The sequence below is a fragment of the Sus scrofa genome, chromosome 5 (assembly GCF_000003025.6).
Source record: "Sus scrofa isolate TJ Tabasco breed Duroc chromosome 5, Sscrofa11.1, whole genome shotgun sequence".
Taxonomy (NCBI): domain Eukaryota; kingdom Metazoa; phylum Chordata; class Mammalia; order Artiodactyla; family Suidae; genus Sus; species Sus scrofa.
In genome coordinates this window covers 82,057,392-82,080,075 of record NC_010447.5, presented here as the reverse complement: position 1 = coordinate 82,080,075, position 22,684 = coordinate 82,057,392, and the positions used below count along the sequence as shown (strand labels likewise).

General features: G+C 37.1%; 1 protein-coding gene across 2 annotated transcripts in view; it reads left to right on the top strand.

The window, feature by feature from the left end:
- Nucleotides 1-22,684, top strand: part of PARPBP (PARP1 binding protein) — a 73,090-nt gene that overhangs the window by 11,871 nt on the left and 38,535 nt on the right. For both annotated transcript variants that reach the window (XM_021092657.1, XM_003126675.6), the window contains 2 exons: nucleotides 9,072-9,305; nucleotides 12,092-12,199. In XM_021092657.1, the coding sequence (XP_020948316.1) occupies nucleotides 9,072-9,305; nucleotides 12,092-12,199 (342 nt within the window). The remainder of the gene's footprint in view (nucleotides 1-9,071; nucleotides 9,306-12,091; nucleotides 12,200-22,684) is intronic.

Sequence of the window (22,684 nt, the reverse complement as noted above, 5' to 3'; positions counted from 1 at the left end):
TAGGAGTATAGAGTTTGGGGTAGAGTTCCTGCAATTCGAAAAAGGGGGGTCAAGGAAGAGCTTATTGAGAAGTTGCCATTTGAGCAAAGATTTGAAAGAGAGGGAAGGAGGTAGTCCCTTTTTGTGAGAAGGGACTACCAGGCAAAAAGGGGACAGCAGATGCAAGGGCCCTGAGGTGGAAAAATGCCTGACATGTTCAAAGATCAGCAAGAAGGCCAATACAGCCGTTTAGCTGTTTATGTAAATGTTAATTTCTTCCCTCTCTTCCTCCTTGCCATAGATTTCTTTTTTTTTTTCCCTTTTATTTGGCTTCTGCTGTATACCAGGCATTGTCATAAGTGTTGGGCTTAAAATGGTGAGGAAAACTTGACAGGGCTCTTGTCTATGTGGAGCTTATTGTCTTTATGAAGCTAATTGCCTAGTAGGTGAGGCAGACATTAAGTAGAGAGTAATACAAACAAATGTAAAATTGCAGCTATCAGAAGAAAAGATATATGGTGCTATGAGACCAGGGAATTAACCTGGTCAGAGAGTTGAAGCTGGGTCCTAAAGGAAGGCGAGGTGTTAAGTAGGCAAGGGAGTGGGAGCCAAGATGAGGAAGGAGGAACAGCATATGTAGAATCCCTTGGCAGGAGACTGCGGATTGGCCAGAGACTGCAGTTAGAGTTTGAGAAAAGACAGAAGGGTCAATATAGCTGAAGAGGGGTGGGTGGTGGAGGTTGGGGTGGGTGGTGGTAGGTGGTTACATGTCAGATTTGTTGTTCCTTGTTTTTAATAACAGTTATTGTTAAAAATCAATTTTAGGAGTTCCCGTCACGGCTCAGTGGTAACAAACCCAGCTAGTATCCATGAGGATGTGGGTTTGATCCCTGGCCTTACTCAGTGGGTTAAGGAACCGGTGTTGCCATAAGCTGCGGCGCAGGTCACAGATGCAGCTTGGATCTGGCGTTGCTGTGGCTGTGGTGTAGTTTAGCAGCCGTAGGTCTGATTCGACCCCTAGCCTGGGAACTACCATATGCCACTGGTGCAGCCCTAAAACAAACAAAAAAAATAGAAGTAGCACTTTTTTGACTTTTTATTTTGAAAAACTGTTTAACTTCTAGAAAAGTGATGTGCATAGTATTCTGAACTCCTATATGCCTTACAGTTAGATTACTCAGTTATTTTAATTTTTGCCACATTTGCATCATTCTTTTAATATTTTGTATGTGTATATAAATATCAGTGTACACATGTATATGTTGTACACGAACATGTATACATACATGCATATTGTTTTTATTCTGTATGAATCATTTGATAGTAAGTAGCAGACATCTGAAATTTTACCCCTAAATACTCTTGGTATTGTATATTCTCTGGGTTTTGACAAATGTGTGATGACATGTATCCACCATTATAGTTTTGTACATAATAGTTTCACTGCCCTAAAAATCTTCTGTGCTGTGCATATTCATCCCTCTTTCTCCCCAATCCCTGACATCCATTGATCTTTTTATCGTCACCATAATTTTGCTTTTTCAGAGTGACTTGTAGCTGGAATATAGTATGTAGCCTTTTCAGATTGGCTTCTTTCATTTAATAATGTGTATTTAAGTTTCCTCTGTATCTTTTCATGGCGTGACAGCTCATTTCTTTTTTGGCAGTGAATGATATTCCATTGTATGGATGTACCAGTTTATTTATCCATTCACCTTGTTTTACTTTCCTTTCAATAAGATATTTAATAGTTCTTAAGTTTAATAGATAATTATTGGATTTCCTATCATTCTCTTTCTTTCTTTCTTTTTCTTTTTTTTTTTTTTTTGTCTTTTTAGGGCTGTGGCATATGGAGGTTCCCAGGCTAGGCGTCCAATTGGAGCTGAGGCTGCCAGCCTATGCTATAGCCACAGCAACGCCAGATCTGAGCCACATCTGAGATCTACACCACAGCTCAAGGCAATGCTGGATCCTTAACCCACTGATCGAGACAAGGAATCAAACCCAAGTCTCCGTGAATACTAGTTGGTTTCATTACTGCTGAGCCACGGACAGGAACTCCCCAGTCGCTTTATTTCTAAGAGCTCTTTTTTTGTTCTCTCTCTTTTTAAAATATCATACTGTTCTTGATTTTAGGGGTCTAATATTTTTCTTCTTTGAGACTATTAATAATATTTTGTTGAGATTTTCTTCTTGCATAATCTGTTTCCTCCAAGTTCCTTGTTTTTGTTGGTTTTAATTTTGGAAGGATTTCCTTTCTTCCAATTAAAGACTTCCCTGTGTTTAAGTGGAGCACTAAAATGTTTTCTGGAAGCTCTGAGTGCAGGGTTAGCACTTATCACCCTCATCTTACCGGGCCATTTGGTTGGGGAACCTTTGATATTGACATCTTTAGGATGTCCCTTTTGAAACAATTTCCTCAGAAAAGAGTCTCCTTTCCTTCTGCATGAATACTATAAAGTTGAGCTGCCAGTGTGTTAGGTACCTGAAAGCAGTGTGAAAATTTAGAATATAAACTGTCATGTAATTCCTATGAATTTTTTCACTCGGGTGCGTTTTTCCTCAACTGCACTTTTCAGTCCAGAGGTTATTTTACCCTCTTCAGGAATAAACCTTCAATTTTCTGCCGAGGTAGATGACTGATTACCCTGATCTCAGCAAAAACTAATTATTAGGAAAAAACCTAAGTGAAAATTACTCAGAGCCGTAAGGACAATGCTGAGACTACTTCAAAAATCTCTTTAGGGGCAAGTATCTCTACTATCACCTTCTGCTGGGCAGACTTTTTTCCTGTGGACACACTAAGAGTGTTGGCCTTTAGGGCCTTTTCACTTTATATGGCAGAGTAGGCAGGGAGGGTCTTTGATCCAGCTTCCTCTCTTCTTCTCCTCCCCCTCCCCCTCCCCTCCCCTCTCCCCCTCCCCTTCTCCCTCCTTTCTTCTTCTTTCTTCTTTCTTCTTCTTTCTTCTTCCTCCTCTTCCTCCTCTTCTTCTTCTTCTTTTGCTTTTTAGGGCCACACTGCAGCATATGGAGGTTCCCTAGCTAGGGGTTGAATTGGAGCTGCAGCTGCCAGCATACTCCACAGCCACAGCAATGTGGGATTCAATCCACGTCTGTGATCTACACCACAGCTCACAGCAATGCTGGATCCCCAAGCCACTGAGCAAGGCCAGGGATTGAACCCACGTCCTCATGGATACTAGTTGGGTTCGTTTCTGCTGTGCCACGATGGGAACTCCTAACTCCTTGTCTTCTTATGGTCAGCTTTGTCGCCTAAACTTTGCTGAGAGTTCTTAAAAACCAGGTTCTTAAGTGCTAGAGAGTGGTAGACACCAGGGAGACCTTGTCATTTGCTTATCCCTTTATATTGGCATTTTCTCATTGCTTTTGACCTTTGTAATTTTCCTTGTCTTGTGGACAATTCAGTCATATGTTTTAAAACTTTTCCTATTTTCTTCTATAATTTTAGGTATTTTATACCAGGAGGGGTTTCTCTGTATATCCAGCTGGGCCAAGTGCCCTGTTAGGTTAGTGTGTCTATTTTTAAATTATATCAAATGATATGCATTCTTTCTCTGTCTTGTTTTTATCATCCAGCATTATTTTTAGGACTTCTTCAAGTACTGATATAAAAGTTGATTTTATTCATTTTAACCATCATCCTTATTATGACATTTTATACATTGATAGGCCTTTGGGTTGTTTGAAGTTTTTGGTGTTACAAACAGTTCTGTATTGAAATAGGATGTGTGTGGACTGCACAAGAGGTTCTCTAAGCCCCATACTCAGTGGATCATATAGTAGACACATCCTTAAGTTGACTTGATATTTGCATACTGGTCTTCACCTTGGCTGTTACAGTTAGGAGAGTACTATTTTCTTTCTTTCTTTCTTTTTCTTTTTTTTTTTTCTGTCTTTTTGCCATTTCTTGGGCCGCTCCTGTAGCATATGGAGGTTCACAGGCTAGGGGTCAAATGAGAGCCGTAGCCATCGGCCTACACCAGAGCCACAGCAGTGCGGGATCTGAGCTGCGTCTGCAACCTACACCACAGCTCACGGCAACGCTGGATCCTTAACCCACTGAGCAAGGCCAGGGATCGAACCCACAACCTCATGGTTCCTAGTCAGATTCGTTAACCACTGAGCCACGATGGGAACTCCAGAGAGAGTACTATTTTCTTATCTCTCTCCATATTCCCTGTTATTGAAAGAGAAAAAGTGGTATTTCATTTTGATTTTTCTGATAATTAGAGCATTTAAACACCTTTAAAAATTCTTACCTGACCACTTAGGTGTATCATTTTCTTAAACTGTCTATTTATATGCTCTGCTTATTTTGCTGTTGACTTATTGCTGTTTCTTTCTTAGCCTTTGAAAGAGTTCTACCTGTATTTTAGACACTCTCTTTGTTATACACTTCTTTGCCATCTTTCAGTGTGCTACATTTTACCCACTTTGACTCGATATCCTTCCCTTATGTTGTTTCACCAGTATTTATATGCCAGACCTCTCTACTGAGCTTTACTCTGGTATGGCTAACTACTCACTGGATATTTTACCTTGATGTCCCATTACTGTCTGTCCATCAGTTTTTAAAAGTAGACCACATTGTTTGCTCCCTCAGCTTACCTACGTTGCCTTCCATTGTTCAGTCACTGAAGCTGGAGACCCAAGGATCATCATAGGGTCTGTTTCCTTTGCTCTCCTTTGCAGTGTGTTTCCAAGTCTTGACAGTTTTATTGCCTGAACATTAAAAAAAAGGTTGCTCTTTATAATCTGAAGAAATAGTAATAGGTAATAGATTTTGATGATATTGTATAACCGGATCAGGCTAGCTGAAAGTTAAATCTTGGTGACCATGCACTGGAAAATAAGGAGAGAAAGAATGTGAAATTATTAAGAATCAATATTGGGAGTTCCCATCATGGCTCAGTGGAAATGAATCTTACTAGCATCCATGAGGACGCAGGTTTGATCCCTGGCCTCGATCAGTGGGTTAAGGGTCCACATTGCTGTGAGCTGTGGTGTAGGTCACAGACACAGCTTGGATCTGGCATTGTTGAGGCTGTGATGTAGGCTAGCAGCTGCAGCTCTGATTCAACCCTTAGCCTGGGAACTTCCAAATGCCACTGGTGTGGCCTTTAAAAAAAAAAAAGACAAGAAAAACAAATAATTGTTTTTGTATAGTGATTGAGGGCTATTGTGTAATCAAGTAGACCATGTTTGAATCACTTTCTTTGTTTTATTTGTGAATAATTAAAAAATAATGATTTCCACAAACTAAGTGAAAATATCCTAAAGAAAATTCAGGTCTCATTGTAAAAATTTTGACATATTGAAATATTCAATCTAAGTCACCTTTTCTTTAGAGTTTGTCTATGTAGTATTAACTCAGGGTCTCTTTCTACTTGTTAATTTTCTCCTTGTTAATTCACTGTGAAGATTCAGGCTCTGGTTGGGAAAGAAGAGGAAGGGTGAATTGCAACTGAACTTTTCACAGTTTGTGTATATGTGTACAGTGAGGATGTTTGGTTGTGGGTCCGTTTTACTTTAGCTCTCCACGCACAGAGTTAGCTCAGGCATCCCCATCTGCCTTGGACTTCCAAGTCATTCAGTAATATGAAACAACTTGTACGTGTCTGCAAGGTGCATTCAGAAGCAGCAGATTGTAATAAAAGATAGAGTTGGTTGGGTATATCCTTCATCTATATTTTCCATCCTGTGTTTTGAGATCTACTTAGGTTTTTAACTCTGCAGTTTAAGAACATAAGTCCCTAGAGTATAGCCTTACAACTGAATTTGACTACATTAAAACCTTTGAATACCTGGTAAAGGTGTTAGTCTGTTTATTGTGTGTTTATTTTCTTAACAGCTTTAGTGGAGAAAAAGAAAAGATATGTTAAAATAACCTTTGAGTTTTTGGATTTTAGGTTTTCTGAGGTGGAAGATACTTTGGCTTAAATTATATGACACCTCTCTAGCAGTTTTATACTGCTAAAGATTTAATTTTTTATAGATTCATTAAGAATTATGACTTTTTATAGCAGATAAAATAACTTCATTACTGTGTAACTTCATTACTATATTGCAAATAAAATTTTAGCCTTTCCTTTTGTTGGAATTGGCTTCATAGTTTTAATCTCTCTGGTAATTATGTTATTAAGGCTATTTTTTTTGCCTCAAGTAGTCTTAAGAACATACAAATGTTCCATTGGATGAAACAAAGATATTGATTTTTATAACTTCATGGAAAGCAATCACAGCACCTCTGGTTGACTGTCAGGTATGAAAATGACCTAGCAGTGACATAACAAAAATAGTTTTTAAAATTGTGTTACATTTATCTACCACCCTTCTCCTAACAAATAAACTGATATTTTACTTTGAATAAGAAAAAAGGAAACTGACGTTTTTGATTACCTGCCATTTATCAGTTGTTAGTTAATCTATACAATCTTACTTTAAGGAAGCTTGAGACTCAGAGGGATTTCAGTATCTTTTCCAAGGTCAAACAGCCAATTACTGCTATTAAGTAAACCTGCTGTCATTTCTCTTTTGATAACAAGAATTCCAGTTAGTTAAAAATGTAAAGTTTATTTAAAATTTTGAATAATTATAAAAATAACTTGGGTAAAGTATCCAAAGTACAAGTACTCTGAAAAAAGTGGAACTCTCAGTTTTGTTCTTATGAAATACAATCCTTCTTGTGTCCATCAGAGAACTAAGGCATTGAACATTTTGAATTTCCTTCAAATATTAGCCAGCTGGCATGTTTTCCTAGGAAAACATTTTCTGATTTGACCACAGACTCACTCAATCAGTTGTTACTGGTTTGAATAATAGAATATGCTGTCATGGTGGGCACCTGATCATGAAAACTGATATTTGGAGTGCATTTTTATTTGGATTTAAAATGTTTTTACAATCCCAGTATAAACACTGTTAACCTAGTCAAAACCTTTTCTCACAAGATCAAGAGATTGCATAGTTTTACTTTAACTAGTTATAGTCAATAGGATGAGATCTATACATTGACATTAGGCAAAACCTTAATTTATTTTTAACATGGAGGTGGTTATACCAAAATAGTTTTTAGGAATTTTGAGATAAAACAATTTAGTTTTGAAACCCTAACTGAATTTAACATTTTGAAATTTTATGGTTTGTAAAACCATAAAATTTTTGCTTGGGAAGTAAAGTATATAATTTTGGTACAATGCCGAGAAATTATAAATCTGTCTTAACGTTTAGGTTATGCATCCAACGTTTGAGAATTGCTGACTTTTTTCTGGTTGTTCATTGAAACTGTTTTTTATGAAATATAATTAATTTTCATAATTATAACAGGTCTCTATTCTAAGGACAGTAAAGATAACTTTCTTAGTTATCTTCATATGGATGAGCAAAGAGTTAATTATTTTAAGGCAGTTTTGGACACCTTGTCTTAAACTTGGATAGCAATTAGAAAATGTGGCTTATTTTTATGAAAGATATAAAGATACCGATTTGAAAGAGATATGTATAAAATAATGTATTATTTGCCTCTCATTTCTTTCTATTATTCTTCATTGGCTAAAGATGATGTTATGGTTTAGTTCCAGTGAGTTATAGTACTATTTAAATACCTACCCATCTTTAAATGCTGTTAATGGAAAGATATTGGTATTAGAAGAAACTACTAACGTATTGACAGAACTTAACTGTGGAAGAGGGCAACAAAATGCATTTTCCAAAATCACATATGGATTCTTAAAAATGTTACTCATGCTGCATTGGAAAGGAATGGTTAGAATTTTTTTTCTTTTTCTTTTTAGACTACACCTAAGGAATATGGAAATTCCCGAACCAGGAATCCAAGCTGCAGCTGCAGCTGCAGCTGCAACCTTCCCCACAGCTGTAGCAATGTTGGATCATTAACCCACTCCACTGGGCTAGGGATCAATCCGGCACCTCCATAGAGACAAGCTAAATCATTAACCCACTGTGCCACAGTGAGAACTCCTAGAATTTTTTTGACTAAATTAGGACTGGCGTGTTCTAGAAGGCACTATTATTAATATCTGGGATCTTAAGTGGAACAGGCTTCAACAATTTAGAAAATCCTCAATATGCCTACTGAGATAATTTATCATGTAGATATTGAGGAAGAGGAAAAAAAAAAAGAACAGCTTGGCCTGATTAGTACCATCTGACAACTTATAGAAAGAAACCTGCCTATGGCTTTTTAGCACCTGTTTGTTATAGTGTATTGATGAACAGGGAAGATTCAAAATTCTTCTCTACCCAAAATTTTAGCACTGATATTTTGCTTTGCTGGAAATGGTAATGAAATGAAATATGATTTTTAAAATTTAATGTTCATGGTCATGCTTTAAGACTAACACTTGGAATAATGTAGTATTCGATATGGCATTGACAGTTTTAAATAAAAGATTAAAATACATTAATAAAAAGAACTAAAAGGAACTAAATATTAACAGTCAGATGTTTCCCCAATCAATGGCACTTAAGTACAGTTCCCTGCCCACCCATCCCACACTTTGGGTAGAAGAAATTCAGTGAAGTTCAGGAAGTAAGATGACTATATTTGGTAACTTTGTCGTGTGTAAACATACCATAGTTGATCATAGTTTTCAAAAACATTCAAAATCTTTTTCTTTTATATCTGCTTTTAAAATTATTCCATAGCTAAACTTTTTTTTTTTTTTTTTTTGGTCTTTTAGGGCTGCACCAGTGGCATATGGAAGTTCCCAGGCTAGGGGTTGAATCAGAGCTGTAGCCGCTTTAGCCTATGCCAGAGCCACAGCCATGCAGGATCTGAGCTGTGTCTGCGACCTATACCACAGCTCATGGCAACGCCAGATCCTTAACCCACTGAGCTAGGCCAGGGTTCGAACTCATGCCCTCACTGATGCTAGTCAGGTTCGTTAACCACTGAGCTATGATGGGAACTCCTGTATGTTCTTTTCAAATCCACAGGAATTAATGTAGACTTTTCTATGACAAAATTCAGTTTATACTTTCCACTTTGTAAGTTAATGAATATCTAGTATCCAACTTTATCTTTTTATTTTTGGCATTATCTCTTTCAGCACAGTGGAGAATTTACAGTCTCTCTCAGCGATGTCTTATTGACCTGGAAATACTTACTACATGAGAAACTGAACTTACCAGTTGAAAATATGAAAGTGAATGACCATTATGAAAACATTAGGAGGATTTATCATGATTTCTTGAAGAATAGTAACATGTTAGATTTGATCGATGTTTATAACAAATGTAGTGTTTTGACTTCTAATTATGAAAATCACACCAACATATCTCCTGTAAGTATTTTTTTATACAATTCTATTTTTATTAAAGGGCTGCAGCGGTGGCATATGGAAGTTCCCAGGCAAATTGGGGTCAAATTGGAGCTGCAATTGTCATCCTACATCATAGCCGCAGCAATGCCAGATCCAAGCATCTTCTGCAACCTACACTGAGGCTCATGGCAATGCCCGATCCTTAATCCAATGAGTGGGGCCAGGGATGGGACCTGTGTCCTCATGGATACTAGTTGCATTCATTACCGCTGAGCCACAATGGGAACTCCAAAAGAATTCTGTCTTAATCAGATTAAAATTTGGCTAGACTTTTATTTTAAACTGGTATCAGCATTTATAGTAACTTGAGAATGCTTTTGCTTTTTGGATTATGTTAAGAATGGAAAATTTAGCTACCTGAAAGCTAGTCATTACTTGGAAGAAATATTTTGGTGGTAAATTTTGTTGAACTTGTGTTCTTATTTGGTTGAAATAGAAGAACAGCTACTTAAGAAAAATGTAACAAATCAGTACCAAATGCGTGATTTCTTTTTGAATTATGTTAAGGATTGCTTTTGTATTTTACTTTCTTGATTTAATGTGCATCTGTTCATCTGGCATGTGTTGTATAAATGATTGTTGTGGCTCTTCATATGGATTAATAATATGGTTTTACTAAGATGGGTATCATTTCGTGAGGATAGTATGATGCAATATATGTGAGATACGTTATTCCCTTTTTTGCAGACATATTTATTACCTTGTTTTTTAATGGAGTGTAAATTAAAGTTAATGGGGTGGATTCTTTTGCAGTTTGGTTTTGTCTACATTATAGTTGATAAGCTATTTTAGAATGTAATATATCTAATTTGTTTTAAAGTATTGAAAACATTTTTTCTTTTACATTTACTGAATGCCGCTAAAGTAGTAATTAAATAGTGGTAATAAAAAAAAATAACTGTATAAGTTCCTGTCATGGCTCAGTGGTAATGAATCTGACTAATATCCATGGCAGTGCCCTCGCTCAGTGGGCATTGCCATGAGCTGTGGTGTAGTTGCAGATGCGGCTGTGATCCCGTGTTGCTGTGGCTGTGGTGTAGGCTGCAGCTGCAGCTCCAGTTCAACCCCTAGTTTGGGAAACTCCCTATGCCACAGGTGTGGCCCTAAAAAGAAATAAAGAAAAAAAATCTGTGGGCATAATTTTTTTATTTTTTATTTTTATTTTTTGCTTTTTAGGGCTGCACCTGTGGCATGTGGTAGTTCCCAGGCTGGGGGTCTAATCAGAGCTGCATATGCTAGTCTACACCACAGCCACAGCATCATGGGATCCTTGACCCCCTGAGAAAGGTCAGGGATCAAACTGGATCATATGGTAGTTCTGTATTTAGTCTTCATAGTGGTTGCATCAATTTACATTCCCACCAAGAGTGCAGGTACATTTTTACAAATATTTTTAATGTCACATGTGATACAAAATAGCTAGATTCTCATGTCTGCTTCTATCTGATAACTTGTTTTGGTTGAAGAATATCAAAAAAATTTGAATTCACATTGATAAATAGCTGGAAAAGGGAGAACTTCCTGAATCCCTTGAATAGGTCTTAAGGACCTTAGGCGTCCTTGGACCATACGTTGAGACCCACTGAACTGATGTGGAATAATGTCCTTAACATATAATTAAATGTGAAAACAGTTAAAAAAAATTTTTTTTTTTGCTTTAGAAAAATTTTTTTTGGTTTTTAGGGTGGCGCCCGTGGCATATGCAGGTTCCCAGGCTAGGTGTCGAGGTGGAGCTATAGCTGTGGGCCTGCATCACAGCCACAGCAATGGAGGATCTGAGCCGTGTCTGCAATCTACACCACAGCTCATGGCAACACCGGATCCTTTACCCACTGAGCGAGGCCAGGGATCAGACCTGCAACCTCCTGATTCCTAGTCAGATTCGTTTCTGCTGGTCCATGACGGGAACTCCTGAAAACGTTTTTAAACTGAAAGTAATCTTCCATTTTTAAAAATAACGTGTTATTTGAAAAATAAATATTTGCTTTCAATTTCTCTTCTTTGAAAACATAACCTCAATTGTGAGGAATACCTCTAATTAAATTTGTTAAGTATTAAATTCCATTTTTTGGTCATCTTGAATTTTGAGACTGAAAAATTATATATCTTATGAACAACAAAATCCTAGGCTTTTTAAAGTTTTTTTCTTTTTATTTCTTGATTAACTGTGAGTACCAGCTTATATAAGTAGAATTGTGGCAACATTATTTAAGAAGTGTATACCGATGGGTTACTTTAGTTATACATTTGTGATATTTCACTTGGCTTTATCAATTCAGTTTGTACCTTTCCTTCAGATTTACTTAACCAGGAATGGGGTGTGTGTGTGTGTGTGTAGCTATATAATCTTAGATCCCTTAGAATAAATGAAATAATATGATGTTGAATAGTGTGGCAGGCTGAAAGCAATCATCTCTATAAATTATTTTTTCATGGGAACTTATTTTTTTTGAAATATTGTACTACTTAGGGCAATAGCTTTACTTATATATATATTCTTCTTCCATGAAAATAAAAGGCTCTGACAAAATTTCCAAGGTCATCTTTAACTCTAAACTTGTAGAATTCTTTGAATACAGGTACCATTGGAAATAGAATGTTAGGAAGTTAATTCCATGTATATTATAGACTGCTAACAGAGGTCAGGAAATATGCTGTACACTGGAATCATTAAGTAGAGCTAGGTGTGAAATATTTTTTTACAGTTGGCATAACAATTTCTTAGTAATATCCTGTCTTTCTTGCAGAGTCAACTACGAGATTTTCTGTCTGGCAGACACTATGCAGTAGGTGATGAAATTGATTTTTATGTACCAACATCACCAATTAGTAAAAACAACCAGGATAATGAAAAGGTATGGATAAATTAAGAGTAAATTAAAGCAGGATGTGACCCTCTTCAAATCACTATGAACTTGATTATATATTATTGTAATTATTTTTTTACTTTTAAGTTTTTAATTTGTTTAAATAAAATATATTTGCAAAGAGTAATACATTGGAGACTGGCAAGAGCATGATAATAACCAGTTTATTCATGGTTTTGGGCCGTGATAACAGGAACTGTGCAGAAACATTTATCAGTCTAAGTATCAGAAAAATAGTTAAAGGTACAGATTGCCAGAGTTCTTTGAATTTTTGTATTTGGTAAACTTCACAGTTACCATTTTAAATGGTTGAGTCTTGGGAAAATAGATACAGTTGAAAAAATCTATGCTGAACTTTTTGCAGGATAGCTGATGCATCATGAGTTCTGATAACAAGATTTGTTGTGCAAACAAACCACAGAAAAGTAGTACAGTAGTCTTCTAATATAATTTACCTTCAGCTGCACATTTTGCTAGGTACTTTATTTTTGTCTTTTTAGGACTACACCTGTAGGATATGAAAGTTCCCAGGCTAGGTGTCGAATCAGAGCTGCAGCTGCTGGCCTACACCATAGCAATTCCAGATCCAAGCCGCCTTTGCAGCCTGCACCTCAGCCCACGGCAATACCAGATCCCCGACCCACCGATCGAGGCCAGGGGTTGAACCCATGTCATCATGGATGCTAGTCAGGTTTGTTACTGCTGAGCCACAATGGGACCTCCTAGGTACCTAATTAAATGTAGTAGTCCCTCACTAACATAGGAGTTGTGTTTATGAAAGTTTCTTAATGAAATTACCATTGACAAAAATGAAAGAGTATTGGAAAAAAGTAATCAAAAAATATGCTATATAAAAGATCTAGAATATGCCTACTTCCAAATTCAGATCCTCCAATAAGTGAACACATTTGATGAATCACCTTCATTATTTGGGAAACATCGCTAAGGCAGATTCTCCCATAAGTCCTATACTCTATGGATAGCACTTTGAAAAATATATTTTATCACTGCCCTCAAAGAAATACCTGAACACCTACTTCTTAGACTTAAAAATGTTCTTTATATCTGCATCACATATTTTTTGGTCCTTTTTGAAAGTTAAGTTCCTGCTGATATCATGACACTTAATTCCTAAAATTCTTCATCATATCATTTCCTGAAAATAAGGGCATAGTCACAGTATTATAATCATATATAAAAAATTAAGTATTCCCTAATATCTTTTATTATCTTCCATATTCAAATTTCTCCAGTTGTCCTCAGAATGGATTTTATGTCTCTTTAGACTCTTTTAATTAAGAAAAGTCTTTTAATTCTTTTAATCTAGAAGAATTCCCCTCAGTTTTTTTCTTGTTACTTATTTGTTGAGTTCCTACTGGTATTATTTAACTTGTTCATCTATATCCAATAAACTGGGAGTTATATCTAAAGTCTTGCTTAGTTTGAGGTTTAATATTTTCTAACAAATACTACATGCTGAGGATTTCATTTTGTATCATATCAAAAGACACAAACTCAAATTGTCCTGAATTGCCAGGTCTCTCCAGTTTAAAGATATAGTTTTACTTTGACTGCCAAAAAAGATCTATGATACTCTGACACTGTAAATACTGTTTCCCAACAACTTTTTTTTTTTTTTTTTATCTTTTTGTCTTTTTAGGGCCACACCCGTGGCATGTGGAGGTTCCCGGGCTAGGGGTCGAATCAGCTCTACAGCTGCTGGCCTACACCACGGCCACAGCAACTTGGGATTCGAGCCACGTCTGCAACCCACACCACAGCTCACGGCAATGCCGGATCCTTAACCAACTGAGCAAGGCCAGGGATTGAACCCGAGTCCTCATGGATATTGGTTGGGTTTGTTAACCCCTGAGCCACAACAGGGACTCCACCACATGACTTAAAACAGGCATTGATGATCCCTGTCTGAATCAGTTATTTCTTTAGGAGTTCATGTTGTGGCTTAGTGAGTTAAGAATCCGACTAGTATCCATGTGGGTTCACTCTTGGCCTCGCTCAGTGGGTTAAGGATCCATTGTTGCCACAAGCTGCAGTGCAGGTAGCAGATGCAGCTCAGATCCCACATTGCTGTGGCTGTGGTGAAGGCAGGCAGTTGCAGCTCAGATTTGACCCCTAGCCTGGGAACTTCTTTATGCCTCAGGTGCAGCCCTGAAAAGAAAAAAAAAAGTGTTCATTCATATAGGGATGAAAAGTTGCAGAATGGACAGTAACAATTATTTCTTTAGAGTTTGCAGAATGATGAGTTTGTAACTATCATATCTTTACACTACTTTGTTGCCTTTTCTCAGTAAGGAGTTTTATTAACTGGGTTCTCTAAAAATGGTAAGATCACTACTTAATTCTTTCTCTTTAATTACCAGTTTTAGAGTTGGTGTAATAGTTACTTATAATATAGGAAGCAAATTAGGTATTTTTTTTCTATTTCTCTTTCTCTTTTTTTTCAGCTGCACTCATGGCATATGAAAGTTCCCAGGCCAGGGATCAAATCTGAGTTGCAGATGCAACCTATTCCACAGCTGTGGCAACAGGAGATCCTTCTTAACCTACTGTACCAGGCTGGGGATTGAACCAGCACCCCCACAGAGACAAGCTAAATCATTAACCCACTGCGTCACAGTGGAAATTCCTCTCTTTCTCTTTTTATGTGTGTTTATATTGGTATAGACTTATGGATTTCTATTTGTTCAGAGTTTTGAAATCAGTTAGTCATTGGAGTTCCCGTCATGGCTTAGTGGTTATCGAACCAGGAGGACGCAGGTTGATCCTTGGCCTCGCTCAGTGGGTTGGAGATCCATTGTTGCCGTGAGCTGTGGTGTAGGTCGCAGATGTGGCTTGGATCCTGGGTTGCTGTGGCTCTGGCGTAGGCCAGCAGGATTTGACCCCTGGCCTGGGGACCTCCATGTGCCGTTGGTGTTACCCTGAAAAGAGAAAAAAGACCGAAAAAAAAAAAAAAAAGCAATTAGTCATTAACCTTTGATGCTGAAATATAGAGGTCCCCTTCAGGCTGGCTCTGTGTCTTTTTTTTTTTTTTTGTCTTTTTGCTATTTCTTGGGCCGCTCCTGCGGCATATGGAGGTTCCCAGGCTAGGGGTCCAATCGGAGCTGTAGCTGCCAGCCTACGCCAGAGCCACAGCAACTCAGGATCCGAGCCACATCTGCGACCTACACCACAGCTCATGGCAATGCTGGATCCTTGCTGAGCAAGGACAGGGACCGAACCCGCAACCTCATGGTTCCTAGTCGGATTTGCTAACCACTGCGCCACGACGGGAACTCCCTCTGTGTCTTTTTTTACATGCCCTATTAGACTTTTTTGAGCACTTCCCTCTATTCTGGTACAAGAAAATATCCCAAGCCTACCTTTGATTACTTCCTACCCTGGCATGGTTTCTTTTAGTGATTTATAAATATTTTCTCTTGCTTGAAGTTAATACATCCTCTTTTTTTTTTTTTTTTTTTAATGCCCTCACCTATGGCATATAAGAGTTCCCAGGCTATGGGTTGAATTGGAGCTGCAGCTGAGGCCTACCGCACAGCCATAGCAACACTTGATCTGAGCTGTATCTGCAACCCACACTACAGCTTGTGGCAATGCTGGGTCCTTAACCTACTGAGTGAGACCAGCAATTAAAGCCATGTCCTCAAGGAGACAACATTGGGTTCTTAACCTGCTGAGCCACTATGGGAACTCGTTCCTTGTTTTTGCCTCCTACCTTGACTAAATGTTTACTAAATTGCCTAGTCTTCTCTCAGTGATACTTAAAGGAGTACATTCATATATCAAGAGGGTAGATCACTTACAGATCTCTTTTCTTTGATCTGATAGGCTCTACAGAGAGGAAACAATAATTGCTATTGTGCCTTTTATTTAATAAGAGTAATGAACTGATTTGTACGTGTAAAATGACCTAAGCTTAATTTTGGTTTATAGATGTAAAATATTAAAGGGATATCCATGAAAATGGATTATAGTATGTGGAAACTGAAGGGTCTTCACTCTAAGTGTGTGGTTTCTCATTTAAAAAGCAGTGATAGTTTCCTGGTGTTAATTCTCTACTTTTTTTTTTTTTTTTTTTTTGGTCTTTTGCTATTTCTTTGGGCCGCTCCCACGGCAAATGGAGGTTCCCAGGCTAGGGGTTGAATCGGAGCTGTAGCCGCCAGCCTACACCAGAGCCACAGCAACGCGGGATCCGAGCCGCACCTGCGACCCACACCACAGCTCACGGCAATGCCGGGTCATTAACCCATTGAGCAAGGGCAGGGACCGAACCCGCAACCTCATGGTTCCTAGTCGGATTCGCTAACCACTGCGCCACGACGGGAACTCCCCAATTCTCTACTTTTTATCTTTTGCCTCCTTGCATTATATTTTCTAAGATAATTTTATCTACCAGTTAGCTGATGGATTAGATTTTATGAGGATTATTAAAGTAGCAGCCATCCTTTCAACCATTTTTCTGTCACTTGCAGACTTCTAATTTTTCTTTTTACAAAGTATTTTTGGAAGGCGATATATATCTATTAAAATTCCAAAGTGACTTTTTGAGCCGCAGCTTTGCAAAGATATATTTTGATCATCATTAATGCCATACCAGTTCCTCAAGTAGATGAATGGAATGAATTGGAGAAGCAATATTTTTGTTTCCTTATTTTGTTTTATTTCATTTTATTTTTGCTAAGGTACTAAAGTATTACCCTAAAAGAAAATCATCAGTTAAATAAAAAATTCTGAGTATATTAGTTCTATATTTGTTTTTATTCATTCTATGTAAGTGTATATATTTTGACAAAGAATGCAAAAAAAACCTTGTATAAATTGTTAATCTCAATATAGAAAAACTGACTTTCTTCAAATTGAGATTGAATATCTGCATTTCAGTAATAACAAGGGATAGGAAAAGAAACTAAATTGTCAGAAAGCTTAAAAAATTGTTCAACTTCTAAACAAACATTGCAAATATTTTGTGGTATGGAGAGAATCAGTTTATTAAACAAATAAACAGAAAAGTATCTTTATTTTTGGTATCTTGGTAAAAAGATTCAATCTTGTGGATTTTTTCAATTTAGGCCCTTGCTTCTGGACCTCATTACTGTATTTATGTGGAATGCTTTTCCAGAGAACCTCTTTAAAACCCACTTGCACGTACAAGAGCAAGGAAACCATAACTGCCATGTTATCTGACCATAATGATAGGGATAGATTTCCAATTGCAGCCATGAGTTAAAAGAAACACTCTCACTGTGACGACTCCAAGATGTTTTCTCCTGATGTTTGCCCAGCATCACAGATCAGAGGGACAGAATTTGCTAGCCTTAAAGAACAAGTTGTAGATGTGGGAGTTTAAGTCATAGTTTTGTACCCAGTAAGGATCAGACATATACATATTGGTAAACTCTCATTATTTTTGGACAGCAGAAACACAGTGAAACAGATTGCATGAAATTAAATGTAGAAGGAGTAAAAAAGATTCTGATGATAATGTGAATGCCTCTTCTCTACTTTGATTTTTGGGAAATTGCATCACCCTTCCCATATGTTTTAGACAAACTATTGTACTGTGGGGTTCAGATGGAAACTTTTGTATTATAGATTCACATGAAGTATCATGATTTACTCTAATAATAAAGATAAAAGAACATTTGAAATAAAGCAGGAAACTATGTTATATCTTATTTTACAAAATTTTAGGACAGACCTTAAAGATGATTTTAATTTAGTTGCGCCCCATTACTTTTTAAGGCGGTATAATAAAAATATATGAGTACTTATTTGATCTCAGATAAGTTCTTATCAATAATTTCCATTTTGAAATATCTGCAAGGGCCAACACATGTATTACTATTTCTTTTATTCATCATTGAACAAAAGTTGATTGAGAACCTATTAAAAAAATGGATTGATTACCTGCTGTAATGCCAGTCATTCTTTTACACCCTGAGGATACATCATTTGCTCTCATGGAACTCATAAACTAGTAGCAGGATTAAGAGAATAAAGTATCAAACTATTAAGATTTGTACAGAGATTTATGTAATACTTGGCTAATATGCAACATTGTAACAGGGTGATAAGAAAGGGAATATGTGAATTGTTACTTTATAGTGGAAAATCAGGGAGCCTCTCTGCAAAGGTAATTTTTAGCGTCTTTAATATTTAAGAAGAAAATTTCATAGGGTTAATGTTCAAAGTTTTTTTTTGTTTGTTTTTTTGTTTTTTTTTAATGGCCACACCCTCTGCATATGGAAGTTCCCAGGCTAGAGGTTGAGTCAGAGCTATAGCTGCCAGCCTACACCACAGCCACAGCAGCGTGGGATCTGAGCCACGTCTGTGACCTATACCACAGTTCATGGCAACGCCGGATCTTTAACCTGCTGAGCAAGGCCAGGGATCTAACCCCGTGTCCTCATGGATGCTAGTGGGGTTCATTACCGCTGAGTCACAATGGGAACTCCCGAACTTTTTATTTTAATTGGTTTTGCTTAAATTTTGAGTCCATATTTAAGGTAACCTTGTCCTGTTCATTGAGGTTTTTAATTGAAAACTGGCTGCCTCCTATGATTTAAGAATTGTTTTTTACATGAAACTTAAATAATCCAAAAGCATTTCATCTTTAAAAGTGCTTTTAGGATGTATATGAACTTGGGATTTCCTTGAAAATTGTCTAAGATTTCTTATTGATTTGTAATTTTTTATTTCTACCTTTTTACTCTCTTTTATACTTAATTTAAATGTGATTATATAGAATATGAAGACATTTTAATTTTAATAGGAAAATATTTTCTTAGTGTTTATAGATGATAAATTATTGTATCTTTGGCTAGGTTATAAGTTACTGAATGACTTATGAATTTTGTAAGTTTTTTTTTTTTGTCTTTTTGCCATTTCTTGGGCTGCTTCTATGGCATATGGAGGTTCCCAAGCTAGGGGTCTAATTGGAGCTGCAGCCGCCGGCCTACGCCAGAGCTATAGCAACGTGGGAACCGAGCTGCGTCTGCCACCTATACCCCAGCTCACAGCAATGCTGGATCCTTAACCCACTGAGCAAGGCTAGGGATCGAACCGCAACCTCTTGGTTCCTAGTTACGTTCATTAACCACTGCACCACGATGGGAACTCCTGAATTTTGTAAGTTTTCAATGTAAATTGAGTTTGGAATTTGTGAGTCCATTTTCCCAAGGGTGTAGGCAAGGAGAGGATTTCAAGTGAACATTCTAGGGGCAACATCTAAGAATTAAAAACAAACAGGATTCCAGAGCAGGGTGAAAGTAGTTGAGCAGGTGAGAATAGCAAGAGAATGTCATACGAGAAATTTAAGTTTGATGTTATCCATTTTATTAATTTTTTTCTATTATAGGTTATGCTTTTGGTGTCATCTAATTACTCTTCCTAATTCCAGGTCATGAAGATTTTCTCCTGTGTTTTCTTCTGAAAGTTTTATACTGTACATTTAGATCTATGGGTCCACTTTGAGTTAATTTTTATAAAAGGTATATTTGTTTTGCTTATGGAAGACTGATTGCTTCCATGCCAATTACTGAAAAGACTCCTTTTTCCATTGTTTCTTTTGCACCTTTGTCAAAAATCAAATGGCAGTATCTGTGTTGGGTCTATTTCTGGACTCTATTTCACTGATCTAAAAGTCTGCCCTTTTGAAAATACTATGCTATCTTTTTTTTTTTTTTTTTTTTTTTGTCTTTTTGCCTTTAGAATTCTAGGGCTGCTCCCATGGCATATGGAGATTCCCAGGCTAGGGGTTTAATCGAAGTTGTAGCCACCTGCCTACACCAGAGCCACAGCAACGGGGTATCCGAGCTGCATCTGCAACCTACACCACAGCTCGTGGCAACGCCAGATCCTTAACCCACTGAGCAAGGCCAGGGATCGAACCCACAACCTCATGGTTCCTAGTTGGATTCGTTAACCACTGTGCCACAATGGGAACTCCAGTACTATGCTATCTTGATTATTGTAATTGTAAAGTAATTTTCTTTTTTTTTTTATTCATTTGTTTTTCTTTTTCTTTTTTTCTTTTTTTTAGGGCTGCACCTGCAGCATAGGGAAGTTCCCAGGCTAGGAGTCAAATGAGAGCTGTAGCTATTGGCCTACAACACAGCTCACAGCCACACCGGATCCTTAACCCATTGAGTAAGACCAGGGATTGAACCTGCATCCTCATGGATACTAGTCAGCTTCATTATTGCTGAGTCATGGCTAGAACTTCTGTAATTGTGATTTTTAAGATCATTTGTCACCATATTTAATACATTGTTTCAATGTATTATGACTTACATATTTAATTTTTGATGATATATTATTATTGTTTCTGTGTATGTAATATGTCATTTTGCTCTGGCTACTCTCAAGATTTTTCATCTTTGGGTGTCAGAGTTTGATTATAATGTATATAGGAGTGATTTTCTTTGTGTTTTTCCTACTTGAGTAGCTTCTTGGATCTATAAATTGTTGTTTTCCACCAAATTTGGGGTGTTTTTGGCCATAATTTCATCACCAACTATTTTTTTCTGTTTCTTTTACTTCTCTACAGTGATTTCAATTACATGTGTATTGGACTTCCTTAAATTGTCCTACAGGTCTCTTTGGTTCTTTTTTTTCCCTCTCTTTTAGTTTTCACATTTGGAAATTTCTATTGATATATTTGTATGTTCACTCATACTTTCTTTGTCTTTACTCCAAATTGCTTTTGAGTGTTCCCAGCAAATTTTGTTTCAGTTACTATACTTTTCATCTCTAGAATTTACTTTCTTTATCATGTCCGCTTTTCTCTTGTCACTGAAAACATATTTTCCTTTATTAATTAATTCACCGATAACCTATTTTCTTTAAGTTCGTTGAACATATTTTATTTTAGCTCTTTGAGTATATTTGGAGCAGCTGCTTTGATGTTCTATTTGCTAACAGGTCCACTTGGTGACATTTTCTATTGACTGCTTTTTGTCTCGAGAAGGGGTCATACCTTCCCTTTTCTTTGTCTAGTAATTTTTGGATGAAACCTGCACATTTCGGGTAATATTTTATGGCAATTCCATTTTTTTCTAATTTTTTTCTGAGGAAGATTCGGTTTTTGTTCAAGTAGGTAGATTACTTGCCTAGATTCCAGCTTCATATTTTGTCTCCTTGGTGGCGTGAACCTTTCTGGATATCTGTTCTTATGGTTTCCTCTTGCTGGCTTTTTAGCTTGGCTTTTGTAACCCTTACCTCTGCCTGCCAAATTTTGGCAGTCAGCAAAGCATTTAGGGGGAGATATTGAGCTTATTTGCTCTGTGGCGTCCTTTTTCCTAGGGATTTTCCAGTTGTTCTGACAAGTTTTGATTTTGTGTAGTTGATACTTCAAGCCTGTCCAGCTTCGGCTTTCTGCCACTTAAGGTACACACAGTTGTGGAATGCACTCAGTTTAGGAAACATTCAAACTCATAGCTCTGGTTCTTTGTAGCTCAGTCTTTCTAAAATAGATGTATTTCTAATTTCTGTCTGTATTTTTGAGGGAGCCCCCCTGCCAGCCCCCACAGTATCCCCCATGCTTGCATGGTTTTGCTGTCAACTAGGGATTTGGGCTATTTATTATCTCATTTTTTCCCCAGGATTTCCTCCTTTAAATTTCACGCTCTTTTCCCAGCCCTGAATTCTAATTTCTGGCACCTTTAATCACTTCTATTTTCTATAGCCATAGTCATAAAACTTGGGCCAGTAAACCACAAACTTAATTCACAACCTTCCTATTGAAGTTCTTTTAAAGCTAAGTGTCCCTCCAGCTTCTATTTTTTGGACACTTTCCAATGTCTTTAAATAGTATTTAACATCTTTTATTTAGCATATAATGTTTGTTATTTAAGGAGTTCATATGATCAGTTATGTCTCTCCCATTACTGAAAGTTGTAAGGCCTTTAAGCACAAACTTGCAATTCTTACCCCTCTTATTGCAGTTCTTCAAAATTAAATTCTCCTCCAGCTTGTGTCTGCTTTTTGGATGCTTTCCAGTGTCTTTACATAATTATGTTTTAAAAATTTTACCTAATATTTTATACTTGTTATTTGTAGGAGTTCACAACTAGAAGTTTCAAAGACCTTAAATAGCTATAGACAGCTAATTTTAAGAAAACGATCATTGAATGCTCTGGTTTACCATTTGACTGTGAAGGACAAGTACAATACATATGAAAGAACTGAGAAATTCTCTTGTGGCACAGTGGCTCTGGTTGCTGCTTATGGCATGGGTTCATTCCTTTGCCTAGGAACTTCCATATTCCTCAGGCACAGCCAAAACAAACACACACACACACACACACACACACACACAACAACAACAACAAAAAAACCCACACAAACCAAAAATTAACTGATGACCATATCAAGTTCTCCCAAATAGTATTTATCTTGTGCTTGAATTGTCTATATCTCTGTTTTAGGTCAGTTAATGTCAACATCAGTTACTTG